The sequence below is a fragment of the Quercus robur genome, chromosome 6, assembly GCF_932294415.1.
Source record: "Quercus robur chromosome 6, dhQueRobu3.1, whole genome shotgun sequence".
Lineage (NCBI taxonomy): Eukaryota > Viridiplantae > Streptophyta > Magnoliopsida > Fagales > Fagaceae > Quercus > Quercus robur.
The window spans coordinates 45,905,911-45,927,452 of NC_065539.1; the positions used below are offsets into that span (position 1 = coordinate 45,905,911).

General features: G+C 34.8%; 1 protein-coding gene across 34 annotated transcripts in view; it reads right to left on the reverse strand.

The window, feature by feature from the left end:
* The window catches only part of LOC126689032 (phylloplanin-like), a 136,321-nt gene that overhangs the window by 52,279 nt on the left and 62,500 nt on the right, over window positions 1-21,542 (reverse strand). For 3 of the 34 annotated variants that reach the window (XM_050384026.1, XM_050384027.1, XM_050384022.1), the window contains exons 2-3: window positions 11,692-11,755; window positions 6,880-7,042 (exon numbers count right to left, since the gene is read on the reverse strand). The exons of 11 other annotated variants lie outside the window; for them this stretch is intronic. In XM_050384026.1, coding sequence (XP_050239983.1) covers window positions 6,880-7,042; window positions 11,692-11,755 — 227 coding nt within the window. Of the gene's footprint in view, window positions 1-6,651; window positions 6,722-6,879; window positions 7,043-7,155; window positions 7,348-11,108; window positions 11,259-11,691; window positions 11,887-21,542 lie in introns of those variants that run through there. 20 more of the 34 variants (XM_050384019.1, XM_050384018.1, XM_050384020.1 and 17 more) reach the window with 13 other exon arrangements.

Below are 21,542 nucleotides of genomic sequence, written 5' to 3' on the forward strand. Positions count from 1 at the left end.
AAACCCATAAACAAATAGCCTTTCAGAATAAAAACATTGCTGGCTATTATCTGAAAACCTGTAAGCTCGATCGATCGAGGTGTCTGTCGAGCTTTAATGAATCTCGACAGATCGAGATTCTATCGAGCAATTATTGAGACCTGCAGATTTGCACTTTTCTTGAGCAGTTCTTGAGTAGTCTTCATGTTTTCGATTTAACCACTTGTAGTGATCATCTTGAACCTACTTAGATTTACCAAAATACAAGTAAAGTGCGTTTTGTCAAAAGATATGCCAATTACATAAAAATAAGTCCCCAACACTAAGAAATACTACTGCATGAAGAGATCAATGCTAGTGTGGACATGTTCATTTTGAATTTGTTGAACTTAAAAAAATATATATATAAAAAGTAACTCACAGTGTAAATAAGTAAAACCGCTTATATGCTGTTATGGCCTTACGGAATAGGCAAGGAGCAGTATTTAACAAGTAAACCAGATATAATCCGAGGAAACACTTGTAATCTTGATAAGTTAAGAGAATGGGAAATGCTAACGAATGCCCTTAGAGCATTGGTTAATGATCCATTTAAAGAAAGTTTTTATGGGGAAAAAAAGAATAATTAATATTTTGAAAACTTTTTTCATTTCCCACAGAAGTAGTGTCAAAACTTTCCTAAAATAGATTATTAACCAACGCACTAGGGGCACTCGTTCGCATGACCCTGAGAGTATTATTTAATATTTAACAAAGTAAACACATTTATAATTTTTACACTAATTCCCAATCCATCTTTATATGTACATCATTTATTACGGTCCATATACAAACATATTCAATTTCACACTTAATCTCACAACATATATAATAATGAATCTTTCATTACCCAAACCAATTTATTTATTACTTTGTTGAATTACATACATAATTCTTTATTACTTTGGACCCCAACAAAAGAATTACAGCTAGAAGTGACTTTGAGCATTGATACTTTAAAATTTTTAGCCACATATGAATCCAGATTGCGATCATTTAAGCAAACTTTGAGCATTTTTTTTTTCTTTGATCAATATTGCATATGCTGACACAACACAAACTCATTCAATCCAATCCACACAATCTGAGACTTTCATAATTTATGTGAAATTTTTTGGGGAGATAATAATTTTTCGGTTAAGTAGTGTCCTATATTTACATTAAGGTTTCAACTAGACTATTCTCAAAGTCTTCTCCCCCCAACTAGTGATATTAGAACTAATTAATGATATGGCAAGATTATTGAAGTGCCATTCATAGTTGGAGTAGGAACAAGATGCGTGTTCTTAGAGTCTACACAGTATTTATCACACAAGGCATGCCCACAAAAGCCCATCCAAATTATCTTCAAAAAAATACCCAACAAAATTGAAAGTTTAGATTTATGCTAAAACACAAGAGCCTATCCAGACCCCCAAATAAAAAATATGGCTAGATTAATTTTACTCTAACTTAAACTAATTACGGAACAAGAGTAAATAAGTGCAATGAAACGATAACACTACCCTAAGCCATATTCAACAATAAAAAGAAAGCTTAAAGAGTAGGGAAGAGAGATGGAAAGACAAGATAACGCCAAGACGTGTTATCGATGAGGAAATCGAAGAACTCGACGAAAAGCCTCTCTGCGACCTTCCTAGTCAAAATCGATCCATTAGAGAATAAAGTTGAGCACACGAATAACAAAAGACTCTCCAAGCCTAGTCTTCCCCATGTATTTGAGCCCATCAAGCTTCTGCTACCAACGAACTTCTCGGAGTCTTGTCTTCTCTAGCATTCCAGATCTTACAATTCAGCCCGATTGCATTGACCACTAAATTGCTCCCTCTAATACTTCCTAGCAACACCAAAATCTCACTTAACACTCAGAATGGGTGTGGTAAGTGTTTGGGCTAACAACCTCTCAAGGATCTAGAGATGGAGAGGTAGAAGTTGAGGAAAACAACAAGAAAATGTGCAGATAATTGTGGGCCCAACAATCTCTAACTCTCAAGTGTATTTGCTAGGGTTTTCTCTCTAAAAATCACTCATTACAATCTGTGGGTAATGTGGGTATTTATAGTGTGGGTAAAGAATTTGGTAAAGCAACTTAACTTTTTGCCGAACAAAATGTTTCTTGGGAACTTTGTGGGATGGCCCTTCTCGCGAAACACTCGTGAATTTGACAGCCTGGCATGACTCTTCAACTTCCAGTCAAGTGCTTCACACTTGGCCTTTTCACGAGTTGCTTCTTGTGAGCTACTCGCGAACTAGTCGCGAATTGTACTAATTCATCTTTTGAACCTTGATTCTTCACCGATCTCTCACGTTCATCCCTTACAAATAAACCCACCTACATACAAGGAAAATGATTGTAGAAATTACAATCAAATTTGGCACGGAATTAAAGCCAACACAAGTTAGTTGGAAATAACAACTTTACAAAAATAATATTACAGATTATGCTAGATCAAAGAAGAATGATGTAACATAAGGTTCCTAGGGATGTGGACATACGGGTTCCCATAGACGTTTTGTAGGGTTGGCAATTGCCTTCCATGAATGACATACAAAAAGTTCATGGATGACGATAGAGGAAGAAAAAAGTAAGTACTTGTAATTCCTATTTTGCTAGTTTGATGAATTAGAAATTTGGATGAAAACTTGTTACTTATTATTAGTTTGACGCACCTGAGAATTTTAAAAATAAAAAATTAAAAAAAAATTTATGGGAATTTTTTTTTTTTGGAAAACATAGGAAGTTTAGCTCAAACCAATCTCACCTATGGGTTGGTTTGGTCCGGTTATTTTCATGATAATTGATTGGTTGGGATTGGCAATTTTTTAATGGAACGAGGATGGTTTAGATTGAAAATGCCCCAAAATAAACCAACCCCTACCTTTTAGGCCTTAATATGGCTCGGGCCTTAGAGAATCTCTGGAAGTGCTCGCTTCAGGCCCTGATGAAAATAATTAAATTAGGGGACCATTTCGCTACAACATGATTCCAAATTCAGCCCATAAGCATATATATACTTGTGCCCACATATTTACAAAACCATAAAGATATATAAACTCAACTATTCAATGCCCTATACATATTCCTCTCTTTCAATTTTCCACAAGCCGTTTTCTTTCTCCTCATGTGTCATGCTCTATCTCCAATATTCATACCCCATACCTCCTCAACCTTGAAACCCATATGCCAATCAGTGCAATGCAATGCATGCCAAACAAACTTAAATTAATTCAATTCTGTCAAGAACAAAAACAAATCTATACCTCCATCCATGGCAACAATGACCCTAAGACTTATCATTCCTGGCCTCCATGATCTAATTATCTAGAACACCTTGCACCATTTTGTGATGGTAGTAGTTGCAGGACTAGTTGTCCTATATCTTTAATACAAAAGAGAAGTCCCCATTTATTTATTAGACTTTGCTTGCTACAACCTCCCAACTCTTATAGGCTACCCAAGTCAATGTTCCTAGAGGCCGTCTTTCTTAATAACATGGATCCTGACTGCATTGCTTTCTAGATCAAAATCTTAGAAAAATCAGGGTTTAGTGAGGAAACTTGCATTCCTCCTTCACTTGCTCGAGTACCAATTAGAAAAATCTCTCCCAAGAACAGTGTTTCTGACGTACTGTAAGGGCGAGGCCAAGCTTTTCACAGAAGGAAGAATAGCGTTACAGCTAAAAAGGGGAGTGTTAACCACTAGATTGCACTTACTCAATTGTATTTGGAGAAGAACTTGTGAGGATTCGGGGGAATTGAAAATATTCTGGCGCTATTGGTTGTTGCACTAGCAGCCGCATTTCCAACTCCATATTGCAGTTGTACTGGAGCATCTAGAAGTAAACATAACAAAACAATGGTAGAGTTGAGGCGTGGACCATGTCCCTGTCTTCAAATGAGACACATTGTCTATGGGGTTTCCGGTTACGTATGGCAAAAAGTACCCGACCTGTGGGTATCTGGCCTAACTCGACCCTAAGGGGACGGGTTTTACCCGACTCATAAAACAATAGGGTCGGGTTTGAATTTTTAAAATAAAACCGGAAATAGGTCCAGGTTTTTATGAAACCCACCCTGAACTCAGACTCGAACCCAACCCTGACCCGATTAAAACTAAAATTACCAAAAAACCATTTACCAAAAAACCATTTACATATATATATATATATCTATATATATATATAAACTTATAAACCCTACCCTCACCCTCACATTTCACTCAGTCGCCCCATCCAATTTCCCTCACTTTCCTCTCCCACTGTAGCTCAATCTCACTCACCCTCAAGCTCTGTCACTGCCAACCATCTTTCGATCTCACCACCGGACCTCCACCATTCTTTTCTCTCACATTTTCCTTTTCTCCAAACACCAATTATACTTTCTATTTTCAACACATGCATTAATCTTCTTCTCTATTTTTTGGATTTTTTTTTTCTTTTTTTAGCGATTATTTGTTCAAGTTTTTGCTAATCAATGACTCCTCCATCGGAAAATTGTGCTTGCTACTCAAATTTGAATATGAGAAAATACAAATTTTTGTTTTTGCTTGGGCCACGGTATAGGCTTCAATTCCATCCTTTTCTTTTATATGGCCACGGATTTTGCCCAAATCTAACCTGGCTAGACAAGGCGGGTTTGTGGCCTGAAAAAAATTTTTTTTTTTAAAAAAAATGATAGGCCACAAACTGAATGACCCCTTGTGATAGAAATTAATTAATTAATTAGCCAAGTTATTAATTAATCAATTTATCATGCAAAAACGTGGTAGCACAAACAAATCTCCAATAAACTAATTATGCAACAGAAAAATAAATAACACGGTGATTTGTTTACGAATGGGGAAAACCTAACGGCAAAAACCCCACAGGGTGATTTTCTTGTCACCACTACCGAAACTCCACTATTATCACAACAAGCAGTTACAAGTAAAGGAATCCCAAGTACCTTACCAACCTACAGTTGAACCCTTACACCAATACCCAATTGGACATGTTTTGTAGAGGCAGTTCCCCTTTCTGATGCACGACTCCCAAGTACGTGACTAATCAATTGCGCGGATCCCTGTACGCGACTTCAATCACCAACTAAGTAGGTTGTTGGTTGCAAAGTTATTCAGTTCATCCACACGATGAAGATCAAGAAGATGCTTGGTCACAAAACCCTACGGTGCACATATACAGCAACTTCTTCAAGAGAAAGAGATGAACTAGGGCAAGAACTTCGTCTCCGGTCACAATTTCCTTATACAGAGTTTGCTTAACGCTTGTGCAACTTGTGAACCGTTTGACGGCCTTTAAAACAATCCTTTTATATGTCTAAGGTTAGGAGAAAAGAAAGCCAAAAGACATATTCACGGATCCCAAGAAAATCATATTTGAATTCTGAAATTCTTAAACCTCGACAGATAGGAGGTGTCGAGCACACCAGTTTTTGAACAGCTTTCTTAAGCTCGATAGATGCAGCTGTCGAGCTTTAATGAATTTGCACTATCAACTTGTTTTCTTGGACAGACATGAAGGCTTCAACACTTGATCTTGAAACATGGTTTCTTGAAGTATTTAAACACATCCTAAATCTACCAAAATACAAGTATAGTACGTTTTGTCAAAGGATAAGCCAATTACATAAAGTGGTGACATATGTTCCTAACAAATGAAACACATATGTCCTAACAAAAAGAACTCGTTTATTAAACGAGCCAAGTTCAGGTAACGAGTACAAGCCCGCGGAGCGGGTTCGGGTATAAAGAAACCCAGCCCGAACCCAACTTGTTGGCATTACCATTTCCGGTGCAGTCGACTAATAAAATTGTGCGTGCCGCCCTGGAGATACAACAACTCAGCCACCTTGCTGATTATCCTTACAAGCCTACACTGCTTGTAGAATAGCTTTTCTTTTACCCAAAAATATAGTATATCGAAGGATATCTTATTTTCATGAGATTCAAATTTTGATTCAGCAAAAATGTAGGTAGTTTTCTTTTTTACATGAAAATGGTGCCCATAAGAAAATTTATTTTCTCATCTAAAATCGGACATGTTGGCTGCATATTCATATTGGTTGAAGAAACATACAATAAAGATCAAGTTTAATTGGGTTTTAAATTTACTTTATTGTTGTTATAATTATCTTTAAAATGGAGAGTAAATAGTAATTATATTGAATCATAATATATCAATGCCAACGGTAACATAAAAAGTGTACAAACTCAACCAATTAAAGATGATGGTTTAAAGCAATGAATTAAGATTGAATAATAGAAAACCGTTAGCCACTAACGTTTACTAGGCAGCCAACTCTTAACAAATGGTTCAAAATAATAATAAATATAAAATATTATGACTTTCACAAAAATATTCCAACACTTAACCCCGTAGTTTACCAAATATTCTAAATGCTACAATTCTTTCCGGTTAAAATAAGTTTTGAAATTAAACTTTTACTTCCTTCATACAATAATACCAAAACGAACACCATCAAAAAGGCTTTTTTCCAATTAACATAGCCTTGATTATCATATACAAGTCAAACGAAATCCACAACGTAGTCCATATTCATTTGAATGACATTAAAGGCTTTATTAATTATATATGGCGACAGGAGTACTCCTTAATTAGGAAAGGAGTTTACAGATTGGATGACAATCTTCATAACATTATTAAAGAGTTAGAAAGGAAAATACTATATCATTGGTTCAATTGACCTTATTCATGTAAATACACTTCTATTCCTCAAGTTGAAGAACTGTAACGGAACCCAACTGGCCCAAAGGTGAGAACAATCCGGAGCCCTAAAACACTGCTTCTAATGAACTGTATGCGCGATTCCAAGACTCCCACAGGAGGAAGCGTGGAGTTGCAGGTGGAGAGGGGTGTTGTAACCACTAGATTGCAAAGATTCAAGGGTACTGTTGGAAAGAGAGAAAGTCGTGTAGAATCCAAGGAAAATGAAAATACTCCATTGGCATTGGTTGTTGTACTAGCAACCACATTTCCAGCTCCACACCGCAGTTGTACTTGAGCATCTAGAAGTAAACATAACAAAACAATGGTGAGATTGAAGTACCTTATTAGCTGAGACTAATGTGTGTAGTCATGGTGCATTGGACTAACTGTAACAAATTCAGAGCAAACTTACTTGGGAAAGGTGGGGTGGCAGTAACATTCGCACCTAAACTGCAAGGAACAAAAGACGGCTGGACCTCAACCACAACACTAGTGCCTTTAGCTATTGGAAGTGCCAATGCAGCAACCATTACGGTAACAAAGAGAACTAATTTCAAGGCCATTTCTCAATCACAGTGTATTGCTCTATCGATAGTCGAAACTAGCTTGCAGTAGAAATGCCGGCCATTCAACCATTTTATAGGATAAGTGTTGCCAAGTTGTAGCCGATTTTTCTGACATAAATCACGAAGCTAGAGCTCTCTGTGCAAGTCAAGAGAGATAATAACTCTCATGTTGTATGACATGAAGTTCACCTTCACCATGGATTCGAACTTTGTGGGGTTACGCCTACTAGCAGGCAGCTTGATATAGTTTGAGGCTTAGTGCAATAAATTTAAGGCTAATGATTTTTATTTAAGAGTAGAAGATTGAATTATCTAAATTTTCAGAAGCTACAAAGTTTAATGAGCCCTAGCTCAACTAAAAATCTCCTCCCCTTATAAGTTCTGGGTGGGGAGAGAGAGAGAGAAAGGGTGGGGGGTGGTGTAGTTGATGTTGTGCATTGTTATCTTGTATTAGAATATGTCTACCATTCCTATAGATTCATTTTTGAATGTGAATGCAGCTTTGTGATTCCAGGTAGCTTGTCTCTCCCTTAATTGAAATCAAATACCAAAAGATGCAGTCTTTGTATAGTAATTGCAGTAGATCAAGCTTGCACTATATATGATCACGTACATGGTCTCAAGTTTTATGTCGGTTTCTTGCTATTTCTATATGTTGCAACTTGCAAAAGAGATGGTTTTAACTACAAGAACTTATATAACTGGAAAAAAAAAAAAAAAAAAAACTTTTAATAACTCAGTAAACCAATTTTATCATAACTCTTTTAGAGCGCCTAAGTGCCAAACCTATAGATGCTTACCCTGAAGCTTTTCTCCATAGTCACCGATCCAAATCCATAATCCCCATATGCCCAACAGATATCACCCTAGATGATGAAGATGAAGTAGAGACCCCTGCAAACCACAGACACCCACATCACAAAAAATCAACCACAAATGACTAGTCAGAAAGGTACACCCACAAAAAAAGAGACCTTTCAAACTAGAGAATGAAAAATAAAAATATGGAGAATAATATATAAAGGACTACTAGTGCCGTTGGAACATATTAGTGCCTTTTTCCTCTCCTGAGAATGAATACAGAATTTTTGGAAGACACAATCGTAGAAATCCTCCATCTCTAACTAAACCCTTGATATATTTTAGGCCTGTATCTAAGTATCCCATAATTTCTTCAAATTTGGAACTGATCCTGACCATCTTCAATTTCATGTCACCTTGAAATCCTATAAATTGCAAGTATGAATTATACAATTATACTATTGTTTGATTGCTAGAGAAACAATAGAATATTTTCTTTTGTTTCTCTGACCAGGAAATGGGTTTAATTCTTTTTTGTGCCCGTTGTCAGTTTTGTACTTATCTCCTTTAAAAATCCAATCACCGACACCATTGTGGTTATTGGATTTTATTGTGTTTTCTCCACTTTGGAATTGAACTTGCTTCAACCAATTTTTGGCTTGTTTGAGTATTTATAATTTAAAAGTAGTTAATCAATACTATTTGGCTCGAGTAACTTACGACCATGGTTGCTGTATAGAAAGGGTCTTTTGCTCAATTTGTCATTAAAAGTTTAAGTCTACCACTATACCCTTCAACCTATTTGCCAAAATCTTAATTATGCATTTGTACACTATGTTGTAGCAAAATATATGCCTAACATCTGTCATGTAGGATGGACTAGATACTAATCAAGAAACTTGAATTAAGAAACTTGGCATGTCAAATTTTATAGTCCTCACCACAAATTTTATCTAAAGTGCACCGTGAGTTAATTGCCCTCCTCTCTTGCATTTTATCTTATGTAGAAAACAGGTGTGGAGGTCCTTCTTAAGCCATCTGGCCTAGAAAAAAAATGAAAAAAGAAAAAAAAAAGAGCTATAGCCGCGTTTTAAAACGTGGCTATAGAAATTTTTTTTGTAGTGATGTTATACACAAATTAATTACAAATTATATATATATATATATATACACATTATCACAACCTTCATAATAATAGTGAGTCACTTGAAATTCTAAATTAACTAATATAACAAATATATTTATATATTGAGTCATTTAATGTAATTAAAGACAAAATGTTATGTGGAAGTTTGTTAATATTATTTCACTATCTTTAATTATATATAATAAGTGATTAAAAAAATATATTTTTATGAATTTTTTGTTGACATGTGAGAATTTCATTAAAATGTTGTGCTATATTTTTTATGTTGTGAGTAAAAATTTATCAAAAAATCCTATTTGAGATTCAATTAACAAATTTATCTTTATTTCATAAGTTTTTATATTAAAATTGATATTTACTAGTAAACATTTATAATGAAAAATATTTTCAAATAAAAATGAACTATCTAGAATATGAAATATTTGATTGCAAGTGCCGTAACCTCGGGATCCACCCCATTGAACGGGTAGAAGAAGTGCGTTAATATCTGAATAAAATCTACTAGTTATATTTTCCCCTGTATATCGAGGGCTTAACATTGTATTACCCACTAATTTATTAAAATGTAAAAATAAGAAAATAATAACAATAAAGTAGTATATACATCGAAACAAAACATGTTGACAAAAATTTAGGATCAAAGATTTGAATCTAATCTAGAGACCAAGTGATGCCATGGCCTTCCCAGCCCCAAAGAATTTTTTTTTATTATTTATTGGGGTTTATAGTAAAAATATGTAGTCTATACTTTGGAGACTTGTAAGTAACTCCCTCTCAAAAGTTAAATTGGTCCAAAGAGGCCCAAAAAATATAAATAGCCAACTTGCCCAGATGTAGTGTTTCTATATTGATGGTATCGACTCATCTAGGACCACCAGTACCTCAACGCTACCATCAATATGGGCTGGACAAAAGCTTTGACTTCTATTCCTCTAAGCCTGCTCTCTCTTTGCGAAATTAATTTTATGAAACGAAAGATTTTGAATTAATCGTTATTAATGATTTTTTTTTCTTGAATACAAAACGCTTAAATTTTTGAGTTGGAATATATGCCATTTTTTTATATGCTTTATTTATTCTTTTTTTTAGTTAATTAACCAATTTCAACTATTACAACAACTCAGCCACCTTGCTGATTATCCTTACAAGCCCACACCGCTTGTAGAATAGGAATCTCTCAATAGTACTTTTCTTTTACCCAAAAATATAGTATATCGAAGGATATCTTATTTTCATGAGATTCGAATTTTGATTTTGCAAAAATGTTGATAGTTTTCTTTTTTACGTGAAAATGGTGCCTATAAGAAAATTGATTTTCTCATCTAAAATTGGACATGTTGGCTGCATATTCATATTGGCAGAAGAAACATACAATAAAGATCAAGTTTATTTGGGTTTTAAATTTACTTGATTGTTGTTATAATTATCTTTAAAATGGACAGTAAATAGTAATTATATTGAATCATAATATATCAATGTCAACGGTAACATAAAAAATGTACAAACTCAACCAATTAAAGATGATGGTTTAAAGCAATGAATTAAGATTGAATAATAGAAAAACGTTAGCCACTAACGTTTACTAGGCAGCCAACTCTTAACACATAGTTAAAAATAACAATAAATATAAAATATTATGATTTTTATAAAAATATTCCAACACTTAACCCCGTAGTTCACCAAATATTCTAAACGCTATAATTCTTTCCGGTTAAAATAAGTTTTAAAATTAAACTTTTACTTCCTTCGTACAATAATACCAAAACGAACACCATCAAAAAGGTTTTTTGCCAATTAACATAGCCTTGATTATCATATACAAGTCAAACGAAATCCACAACTAAGTCTATATTCATTTGAAGGACATTAAAGGCTTTATTAATTATATATAGCAACAGGAGTACTCCTTAATTAGGAAAGGAGTTTACGGATTGGATGACAATCTTCATAACATTATTAAAGAGTTGGAAAGGAAAATACTATATCATTGGTTCAATTGACCTTATTCATGTAAATACTCTTCTATTCCTCAAGTTGAGGAACTGTAACGGAACCCAACTGGCCCAAACGTGAGAACAATACAGAGCCCCAAAACACTGCTTCTAATGAACTGTATGCGCGATTCCAAGACTCCCAGAAGAGGAACCGTGGAGTTGCAGGTGGAGAGGGGTGTTGTAACCACTAGATTGCAAAGATTCAAGAGTACTGTTGGTGAGAGAAAAAGTTGTGTAGAATCCAAGGAAAATGAAAATACTCCACTGGCATTGGTTGTTGTACTAGCAACCACATTTCTAGCTCCAACCGCAGTTGTACTTGAGCATCTAGAAGTAAACATAACAAAACAATGGTGAGATTGAAGTACCTTATTAGCTGAGACTAATGTGTGTAGTCATGGTGCATTGGACTAACTGTAACAAATTCAGAGCAAACTTACTTGGGAAAGGTGGGGTGGCAGTAACATTCGCACCTAAACTGCAAGGCACAAAAGACGGCTGGACCTCAACCACAACATTAGTGCCTTTAGCTATTGGAAGTGCCAATGCAGCAACCATTACGGTAACAAAGAGAACTAATTTCAAGGCCATTTCTCAATCACAGTGTATTGCTCTATCGATAGTCGAAACTGGCTTGCAGTAGAAATGCCAGCCATTCAACCATTTTATAGGATAAGTGTGGCCAAGTTGCTGCCGATTTTTCTGACATAAATCACGAAGCTAGAGCTCTCTGTGCAAGTCAAGAGAGATAATAACTCTCATGTTGTATGACATGAAGTTCACCTTCACCATGGATTCGAACTTTGTGGGGTTACACCTACTAGCAGGCAGCTTGATATAGTTTGAGGCTTAGTGCAATAAATTTAAGCAGAATTTCTTTCTTTCTTTCATATTTAAATTGGTAGCATGTTCATCAGTTCATGTTCATGTTATGCACAAATTAATTACAAATTACACATACATATATATATATATATATATATTATCACAACCTTCATAATAATAGTGAGTCACTTGAAATTCTATATTAACTAACATAACAAATATATTTATATATTGAGCCATTTAATGCAATTAAAGACAAAATGTTATGTGGAAGTTGTTAATATTATTTTATTATCTTTAATTATATATAATAAGTGAATAAAAATATATATTTTTTATGAATTTTTTGTTGACGTGTGAGAATTTCATTAAAATCTTATGTTATATTTTTTATGTTGAGTAAAAATTTATCAAAAAATCCTATTTGAGATTCAAATAACAAATTTATCTCTATTTCATAAGTTTTTATATTAAAATTGATATTTTCTTGTAAACATTTATAATTAAAAATAGTTTCAAATAAAAAGGAACTATCTAGAATATAAAATATTTGACTGCAACAGCCATAACCTTGGGATCCACCCCATTGAACGGGTTGAAGAAGTACGTTAATATCTCAATAAAATCAACTAATTATATTTGCCCTCGTATATCGAGGGCTTTACATTGTATTACCCACCAATTTATTTAAATGTAAAAATAAGAAAATAATAACAACAAAGTAGTATATACATCGATATAAAACATGTTGACAACAATTTAGGATCAAAGATTTCAATCTAATCTAGAGACCAAGTGATGCCATGGCCTTCCCAACTCCTAAGATTTTTTTTTTTTTTTTTTTTTTGAATGGGGTTTATAGTAAAAGTATGTATCCTATACTTTGGAGACTTGTAAGTAACTTCCTCTCAAAAGTTAAATTGGTCCAAAGAGGCCCGAAAAATATAAATAGCCAACTTGCCCATATGTAGTGTTTCTATATTGAAGGTATCAACTCATCTAGGACCACCAATGCCTCAAGTACCTCAACACTACCATAAATATGGGTTAGACAAAAGCTCTGACTTCCGTTCCTATAAGCATGCCCTCTCTTTGTGGAATTAATTTTATGAAAAGGAAGATTTCAAATTAATCATTATCAAAAAAAAAAAAAAATTTGAATACAAAAGGCTTAAATTTTTGAGTTTGAAAATATGCCATTTTTGTTTTTAGTTAATTTACCAATTTCAACTATTAGAATAAGAATTTGGAAAAATTAAGAAAGTGAAGGCTAATTATGTATGTATGTTTTGGTGTTGATGCAGTGAAAAGAAGGAGGAATAGATTATAATATAAAAATGATCTCTTTCTCTTTTTGTAGTTTGGGTGAGTAAAACATAATGTTGCAAGTTTTGATAGAGTCAAAATGAAAATACTACTCTTGAATCAATTTTTTTGGTTTTTGGATTCTATCAAATTTATATCGGACATTTCCAACAGTTGCTATTTATGTTATCATATCATAATGAGATGAATGAAAAGAAAATTTATAGAAAATGTGATGGAACAATTAGATCAATAATGAAATATTAGAAACAATGAAAAAAAAAACTACCAAAACAATTAAAATGTTAAAGAAATGGAGTTTATGACATATAAATGGGACAAAAAAGAGTAATGAAAAATGGGAAAAGTTTAGTTCCAAACTTGATTGGAGTTACCTTTTTCAACTTATTATGTGACAATTTATAAGACTATCTATGTGTATTACTTAAACAAGCCACGTAATATATTAAAAGAGCATATGACAAAAACTACACATGAATGGTCTCTTTAACCGTCATATAATAAGTTAGAGCAAAATAGCTCCAAATTAATATCTTTGGAGCCAAACATTTTCCATGAAAAATTAATATGAAAAATAAGATGGAATAGAAAGAACTGTTGGAAAAATATTGCTTGGATCCAAAAGAAGAGGGGGAGAATAAGAGTGAAAATGAGGAGAGGAAGAGTTGTACAAAATGTAATTGGAAGAATATAACAAGTCATGAATGAAAGAATTGAAGAAGGCCTTGAGGGAATGGATTTGAAAAATCAAATATAACAAAAAAAAAAAAGCTGCTAGTGGATTAGAGGAGATTCCTTCAGAACGGTTCGTTTGAAAAAATTTAGTGATCCTTTTTTCTTTCTTTTTTTAATCTTAGACTCCCTGAAAAAATTCTCGTTTTGTTCTGCCCTTAATTGCCTTTTTGGGGCAATATTGGAGCTCTAACTGTATTTGAGGCTCATTGCTAGATGTACCCAGATCAAATTAATTGGTTTCTTACGTGGTCATTGATAACTCCACCACTTCCAAAAGTCGTAAAACTTGTTTTTTCAACTCTTTTCTGTGATCTCATGCTCTAGCCACATGAAGTTGCTTCTTGTTGCGGACATTCGTTGTGGAATATGCATGCAGACAGTCACAGATTTGCATTGGCTAAGTGATAGGCCACAAACTGAATGACCCCTTGTGGTAGAAATTAATTAATTCATTAGCCAAGTTATTAATTAATCAATTTATCATGCAAAAATGTGGTAGCGCAAACAAATCACCAATAAACAAATTATGCAGCGGAAAATAAATAAAACGGTGATTTGTTTACAAATGGGGAAAACCTAACGGTAAAAACCCCACCGGGTGATTTTCAGGTTACCACTCCTGAAACTCTACTATTATCACAACAAGCGGTTACAAGTAAAGGAATCCCAAGTACCTTACCAACCTACAGTTGAACCCTTACCCCAATATCCAATTGGACTTGTTCTGTAGTGACAGTTCCCCTTTCAGATGCACGACTCCCAAGTACGTGACTAACCAATCTGGTGCGCGGATCCCAGTACGCAACTTACTCCTTTGCACGAATCCCAGTACATGACTAACTCCACAGCAACCCTTTGATTGTTGTAGTTGATTTCCAGCAGCTTCACATGGAAACACCAATAAGATCTTCAATGTTGGTGCAAGAGATTTTGCTTGGTTACAAAACCCAAAGGCATACAAGAAACGCAGCAAGAACTCTTTCTTCTGCAGGTGGAGGTTAGGGTTTGAAAAAGAAAACCTTATGAAGCTCTCTAGGTTTTTTTTTTTTTTTCTTTTTCCCACCTCCTTTAAATAGGGGCTTAATGGGCTCTCCTATTCCAAATAGGTTTATACAAACCTTGAGTTTTCCTAGTCTAATAAGTATTATACAAACCCATAAACAAATAGCCTTTCAGAGTAAAAACATTGCTGGCTATTATCTGAAAACCCGTATGCCCGATCGATCGAGGTATCTGTCAAACTTTAATGAATCTCGACAGATTGAGATTCTATCGAGCAGGTATCGAGACCTGCAAATTTTCACTTTTCTTGAGTAGTCCTTGAGTAGTCTTTATGTCTTCAATTTAACCACTTGTAATGATTATCTTGAACCTACTTAGATTTACCAAAATACAAGAAAAGTGCGTTTTGTCAAAGGATATGCCAATTGCATAAAAATATGTCCCCAACAATCTCCCCCTTTAGCAATCCGTGACAAAACCACAAGAGTACATTGAATGTCCTAGAATACATTCTACTCAAGATTATAGAATAAATAAGCCTAGTGGAAAAGATCTAAACCTTGGAAGTTGCTGCAAGAAGAAGGTTCGGAATCTTGACTTGGCTTTAACTTGTCTTTCCTGAAAGGCACTAAACAGAACACATCAAGGTACCATGTGGAAAATAATGACAAGTTAAATAAATAAGGAACATGTGTATAATGAGAGAAAAGAAACAACACATGTGAGATAAAGAGTGAAACACATACATCATCATCAAATATAGAATCAACACATGATGTGCGTAAATGGTTAGAAAACCAAAAGATACACAACACAAAAAATATATCAATATCAATGTGTATCAAACTAACTCTCCCCCTAAGTTAGTTACACCAAAAACATTCTTCCCTTTAACATGAAGTTCTCCCCCTAAATTTATTACTCCCCCTGAGGAAAGACATTCAGTTCTTAAATTTCTCCCCCTTTTTGACACGATTGTCAAAGGGCATGAAAAGCCAAAGGACATGACGGAGACAAACAGAAAACTGACAGAGAGGGAACGAGGAGAACAAGGAACCATAGACCTACAAGAAAAAAAAAAACAAGATGCTATGGACACAAAGGGAAAAAAAATGCAAAACAAAGAAAAATAAAATGCATGCAAGGGAATCTCAATCGATCAAGAGGTGGCGAGACAGATGTCGAGCATAATAGATGTCGACAGATGCAACTGTCGAGGATCTGTCGAGGGACAAATCAACAAAAGGCTAAAACGATCTCGATCGATCCACTAGGTATCGAGAAGCTATCGAGGAGACAAGAGCTTTCTCGATCGATCCACCAGGTGTCAAGAAGCTGTTGAGATTGCGATAAGAAAAAGCTTAGAAGCTTGACAGATAGCTAGGTATCGAGGAGCTGTTGAGCCAGCTTTTTCAAAAACAGTTTTTCGAGAAGTGAAAAATACAGACATGAATGCAATCCAACATGCAACTCAACCAATGATCCAATCAACATATTAAGCTCTCAAAATCATCTCTCAATAAAAATTTTAAGCACATGGATCCTCAAAAAGAAACACACACCCACACACTAAACAAGTCTAACCAATTTTATATTTCATAAACAAGTCAAGACAGTTTAGTGAGCATACATTAACACATGTAAAACCTCGTGATGGCCAAATCACATTGTATCTGCACATGTATCAAGAATAACAAAGAATATTGCGTGTTGTGTGTGAAAAATATTGCAAGATTGCATAAGTGTATGCGTGTTACGACGATTTGAGAGATGAGAAAATCTTTAACTCACACATAATCATAACTGCTTGATGGGGACTATCACCTTTGAGGTACATCCTATAACTCCCACATCTCCTAGAATACATGCCTGCAATCATTTTTAAAGAATTTTTGATCTTTTTACTGTTGATTTTTTCTTTGCATATTTTTCTTTTAAACATATCATGCATGAGCGTATTAGAGAGAGAAAAGAAATACCCAATGATATTTGACTTTCCAATTTTGGTATGCCTAAGCACACAAATGTCGTTGACACTGCACTTTTGCTATGCCGAAGCATACAAGTGTCATATTATGATTGACGGGTAACAGTGGTGAGATGGTTATTAATGCCTTTCTTTTAGGATTTTCTAGTCCTTCCCGTCAAAAAGAGTGATATGAGTGTTAAGTATAAGAGACAACTTAATCGTACTCATCACAAACACGAGTCACAAAACTCACTTGCTTAGTTGTGCGTAGAGATACTCATTTAAGCAACAAATGATACAAAGTTTAGAAGTCTTTGTTTCAATGGCCATCCAAGGTACACAAGTACCAATGTACACAAAACACACAATGTTTTTGTATTTTCAATTTTTTTTTTTTTTTTTAAAAAACACAAGCAAAAATAACTGAAAAATAACCAAACAAAAACATGTTAAACAACCTGAAAGCATGAAAGAAATATGCATATGCATGAAGACATGACAGAAGGGTGCAGATGCGTGAAAGCATGATTCCAAAAACAGATAAGAAATCAAGCAAAGAGAGTCCTACTTTAGATAGAAAGAATTAAAGTAGAGGACAAACAGAAAAGACAACTAAGTCTTAAGATCCTTTATCACCCACACAGCACGAGTCTTTGGCCATGAAGATGAAAAGGCACATGTCCTAGTATGACTACTATAGGATATAGAGGAATTAGAATTCCCCTGAAATTGAGTTAAAGAGTTCAAAGATTTTAATATCTCACCAAGAATAGGTACAGAGCCTTTAGACAAAGGATGAGACCTATTTAACACTAGCTTATGAGGAAACAATTTGAAACAATTAGGATGAGTGTGACCTGAAGCACCACAATGGTGACAAACATGAGTAGTTTTAGACTTACTCGGTTTCCTCGAAGGAGGTCTAACCTTGGAGGTTGACAGAGACCTTAACTTAGGACAATTTGGCCTAATATGACCAACAATATGACAATGATGACAAGTGGGGAAAAATTCAGAATTTTTATTCTTCTTAGGAGGAGTTTTAGACATAGGTTTAGAAACTTCCACGTTAACATCAGAATTTTTACCTTTGTCTATCCTAACAATATTAGCCTTCAACTCTTCATTATTCCTTTTAAATGGAGGAATATAAAAATCCTTTTCTTTTGAGTTAGGCTCAACAAGAAGTTTGGCACTAGTTAATTTTTCAACTTCAATTTTCGATTCAACTAGTTGCTCTTCCAAACTTTTAATTTTGTCCACCTGAGATGAAATTTGATTTTTAAAATTTTCATTCAAATTTTTGGATTCATCCAATTTTGCAATCAAATCATTTTTGTCAAGCTTGACCTTTTTAAATTTAGCTTTTAATTTTGCAGAATATTCAAGCGATTTCATACAAAAATTATAAAGATTGCAATAGGCATCTTGAATATCATCATCATCATTGAACATAAGATCATGCAAATCAAAACAATCAAGAGTTTCCATGACAACAGGGGTCAATGGATCACACAACAAAGATTAACCCTAATCAAAGTGTGCCTGCTCTGATACCACTTGATAGGCCACAAACTGAATGACCCCTTGTGATAGAAATTAATTAATTAATTAGCCAAGTTATTAATTAATCAATTTATCCTGCAAAAACGTGATAGTACAAACAAATCACCAATAAACTAATTATGCAGTGGAAAATAAATAACTCGGTGATTTGTTTACGAATGGGGAAAACCTAACGGCAAAAAACCCACCAGGTGATTTTCAGGTCACCACTCCCGAAACTCCACTATTATCACAACAAGCGGTTACAAGTAAAGGAATCCCAAGTACCTTACCAACCTACAGTTGAACCCTTACCCCAATACCCAATTGGACTTGTTCTGTAGTGACAGTTCCCCTTTCAGATGCATGACTCCCAAGTACTTGACTAACCATTCTAGTGCGCGGATCCCAGTACGCAACTTACTCCTTTGCACGAATCCCAGTACATGACTAACTCCACAGCAACCCTTTGATTGTTGTAGTTGATTTGCAGCAGCTTCACATGGAAACACCAATAAGATCTTCAATGTTGGCGCAAGAGATTTTGCTTGGTTACAGAACCCAAAGGCATACAAGAAACGCAGTAAGAACTCTTTCTTCTGTAGGAGGAGGTTAGGGTTTGAAAAAGAAAACCTTAGGAAGCTCTCTAGGTTTTTTTCTTTTTCTTTTTCCCACCTCCTTTAAATAGGGGCTTAATGGGCTCTCGTACTCCAAATAAGTTTATACAAACCTTGAGTTTTCCTAGTCCAATAAGTATTATACAAACCTATAAACAAATAGCCTTTCAGAATAAAAACATTTCTGGCTATTATCTGAAAACCCGTAAGCTCGATCGATCGAGGTATCTGTCAAGCTTTAATGAATCTCGACAGATCGAGATTCTATCGAGTAGGTATCGAGACTTGCAGATTTGCACTTTTCTTGAGTAGTCCTTGAGTAGTCTTTATGTCTTCAATTTAACCACTTGTAATGATTATCTTGAACCAACTTAGATTTTCCAAAATACAAGAAAAGTGCGTTTTGTCAAAGGATATGCCAATTGCATAAAAATATGTCCCCAACAATCTCCCCCCTTGACAATCCGTGACAAAACCACAAGAGTACATTGAATGTCCTAGAATACATTCTACTCAAGATTACAGAATAAATAAGCCTAGTGTAAAAGATGTAAACCTTGGAAGTTGCTGCAAGAAGAAGGTTCGGAATCTTGACTTGGCTTTAACTTGTCTTTCCTGAAAGGCACTAAACAGAACACATCAAGGTACCATGTGGAAAATAATGACAAGTTAAATAAACAAGAAACATGTGTATAATGAGAGAAAAGAAACAACACATGTGAGATAAAGAGTGAAACATATTCATCATCATCAAATATAGAATCAACACATGATGTACGTAAATGGTTAGAAAACCAAAAGATACACAACACAAAAAATATATCAATATCAATGTGTATCAAACTAAGTCTCCCCCTAAGTTAGTTACATAAAAAACATTCTTCCCTTTAACATGAAGTTCTCCCCCTAAATTTATTACTCCCCCTGAGGAAAGACATTCAGTTCTCAAATTTCTCCCCCTTTTGGACACGATTGTCAAAGGGCATAAAAAGCCAAAGGACATGACGGAGACAAACAGAAAACTGACAGAGAGGGAACGAGGAGAACAAGGAACCATGGACCTACGAGAAAAAGAAAAACAAGATGCTATGGACAGAAAGGAAAAAAAAATGCAAAACAAAGAAAAATGAAATGCATGCAAGGGAATCTCAATCGATCGAGAGGTGGCGAGATAGGTGTCGAGCATAATAGATGTCGACAGATGCAATTGTCGAGGGACAAATCAACAAAAGGCTAAAAGGATCTCGATCGATCCACTAGGTATCGAGAAGCTATCGCAGAGACAGGAGCTTTCTCGATCGATCCACCAAGTGTCAAGAAGCTATTGAGATTGCGATGAGAAAAAGCTTAGAAGCTCGACAGATAGCTAGGTATCGAGGAGCTGTCGAGCCAGCTTTTTTAAAAACTGTTTTTCGAGAAGTGAAAAACACAGACATGAATGCAATCCAACATGCAACTCAACCAATGATCCAATCAACATATTAAGCTCTCAAAATCATCTCTCAATAAAAATTTTAAGCACATGGATCCTCAAAAAGAAACACACACACACACACTAAACAAGTCTAACCAATTTTATATTTCAAAAACAAGTCAAGACAGTTTAATGAGCATACATTAACACATGTAAAACCTCGTGATGGCCAAATCACATTATATCTGCACATGTATCAAGAATAGCAAAGAATATTGCGTGTTGTGTGTGAAAAATATTGCAAGATTGCATATGCGTGTTATGACGATTTGAGATATGAGAAAATCTTTAACTCACACACAATCATAACTGCTTGATGGGGACTATCACCTTTGAGGTACATCCTATAACTCCCACATCTCCTAGAATACATGCCTGCAATCATTTTTAAAGCATTTTTGATCTTTTTGCTTTTGATTTTTTCTTTGCATATTTTTCTTTTAAACATATCATGCAAGAGCGTATTAGAGAGAGAAAAGAAATACCCAATGATATTTGACATTCCAATTTTGCTATGCCTAAGCACACAAATGTCATTGACACTGCACTTTTGCTATGCCGAAGCAAACCGGTGTCATATTAAGATTGGCGGGCAACAGTGGTGAGATGGTTATTAATGCCTTTCTTTTAGGATTTTCTAGTCCTTCCCGTCAAAAAGAGTGATATGAGTGTTAAGTATAAGAGACAACTTAATCTTACTCATCACAAGCACGAGTCACAAAGCTCACTTGCTTAGTAGTGCATAGAGATGCTCATCTAAGCTACAAATGATACAAAGTTTAGAAGACTTTATTTCAA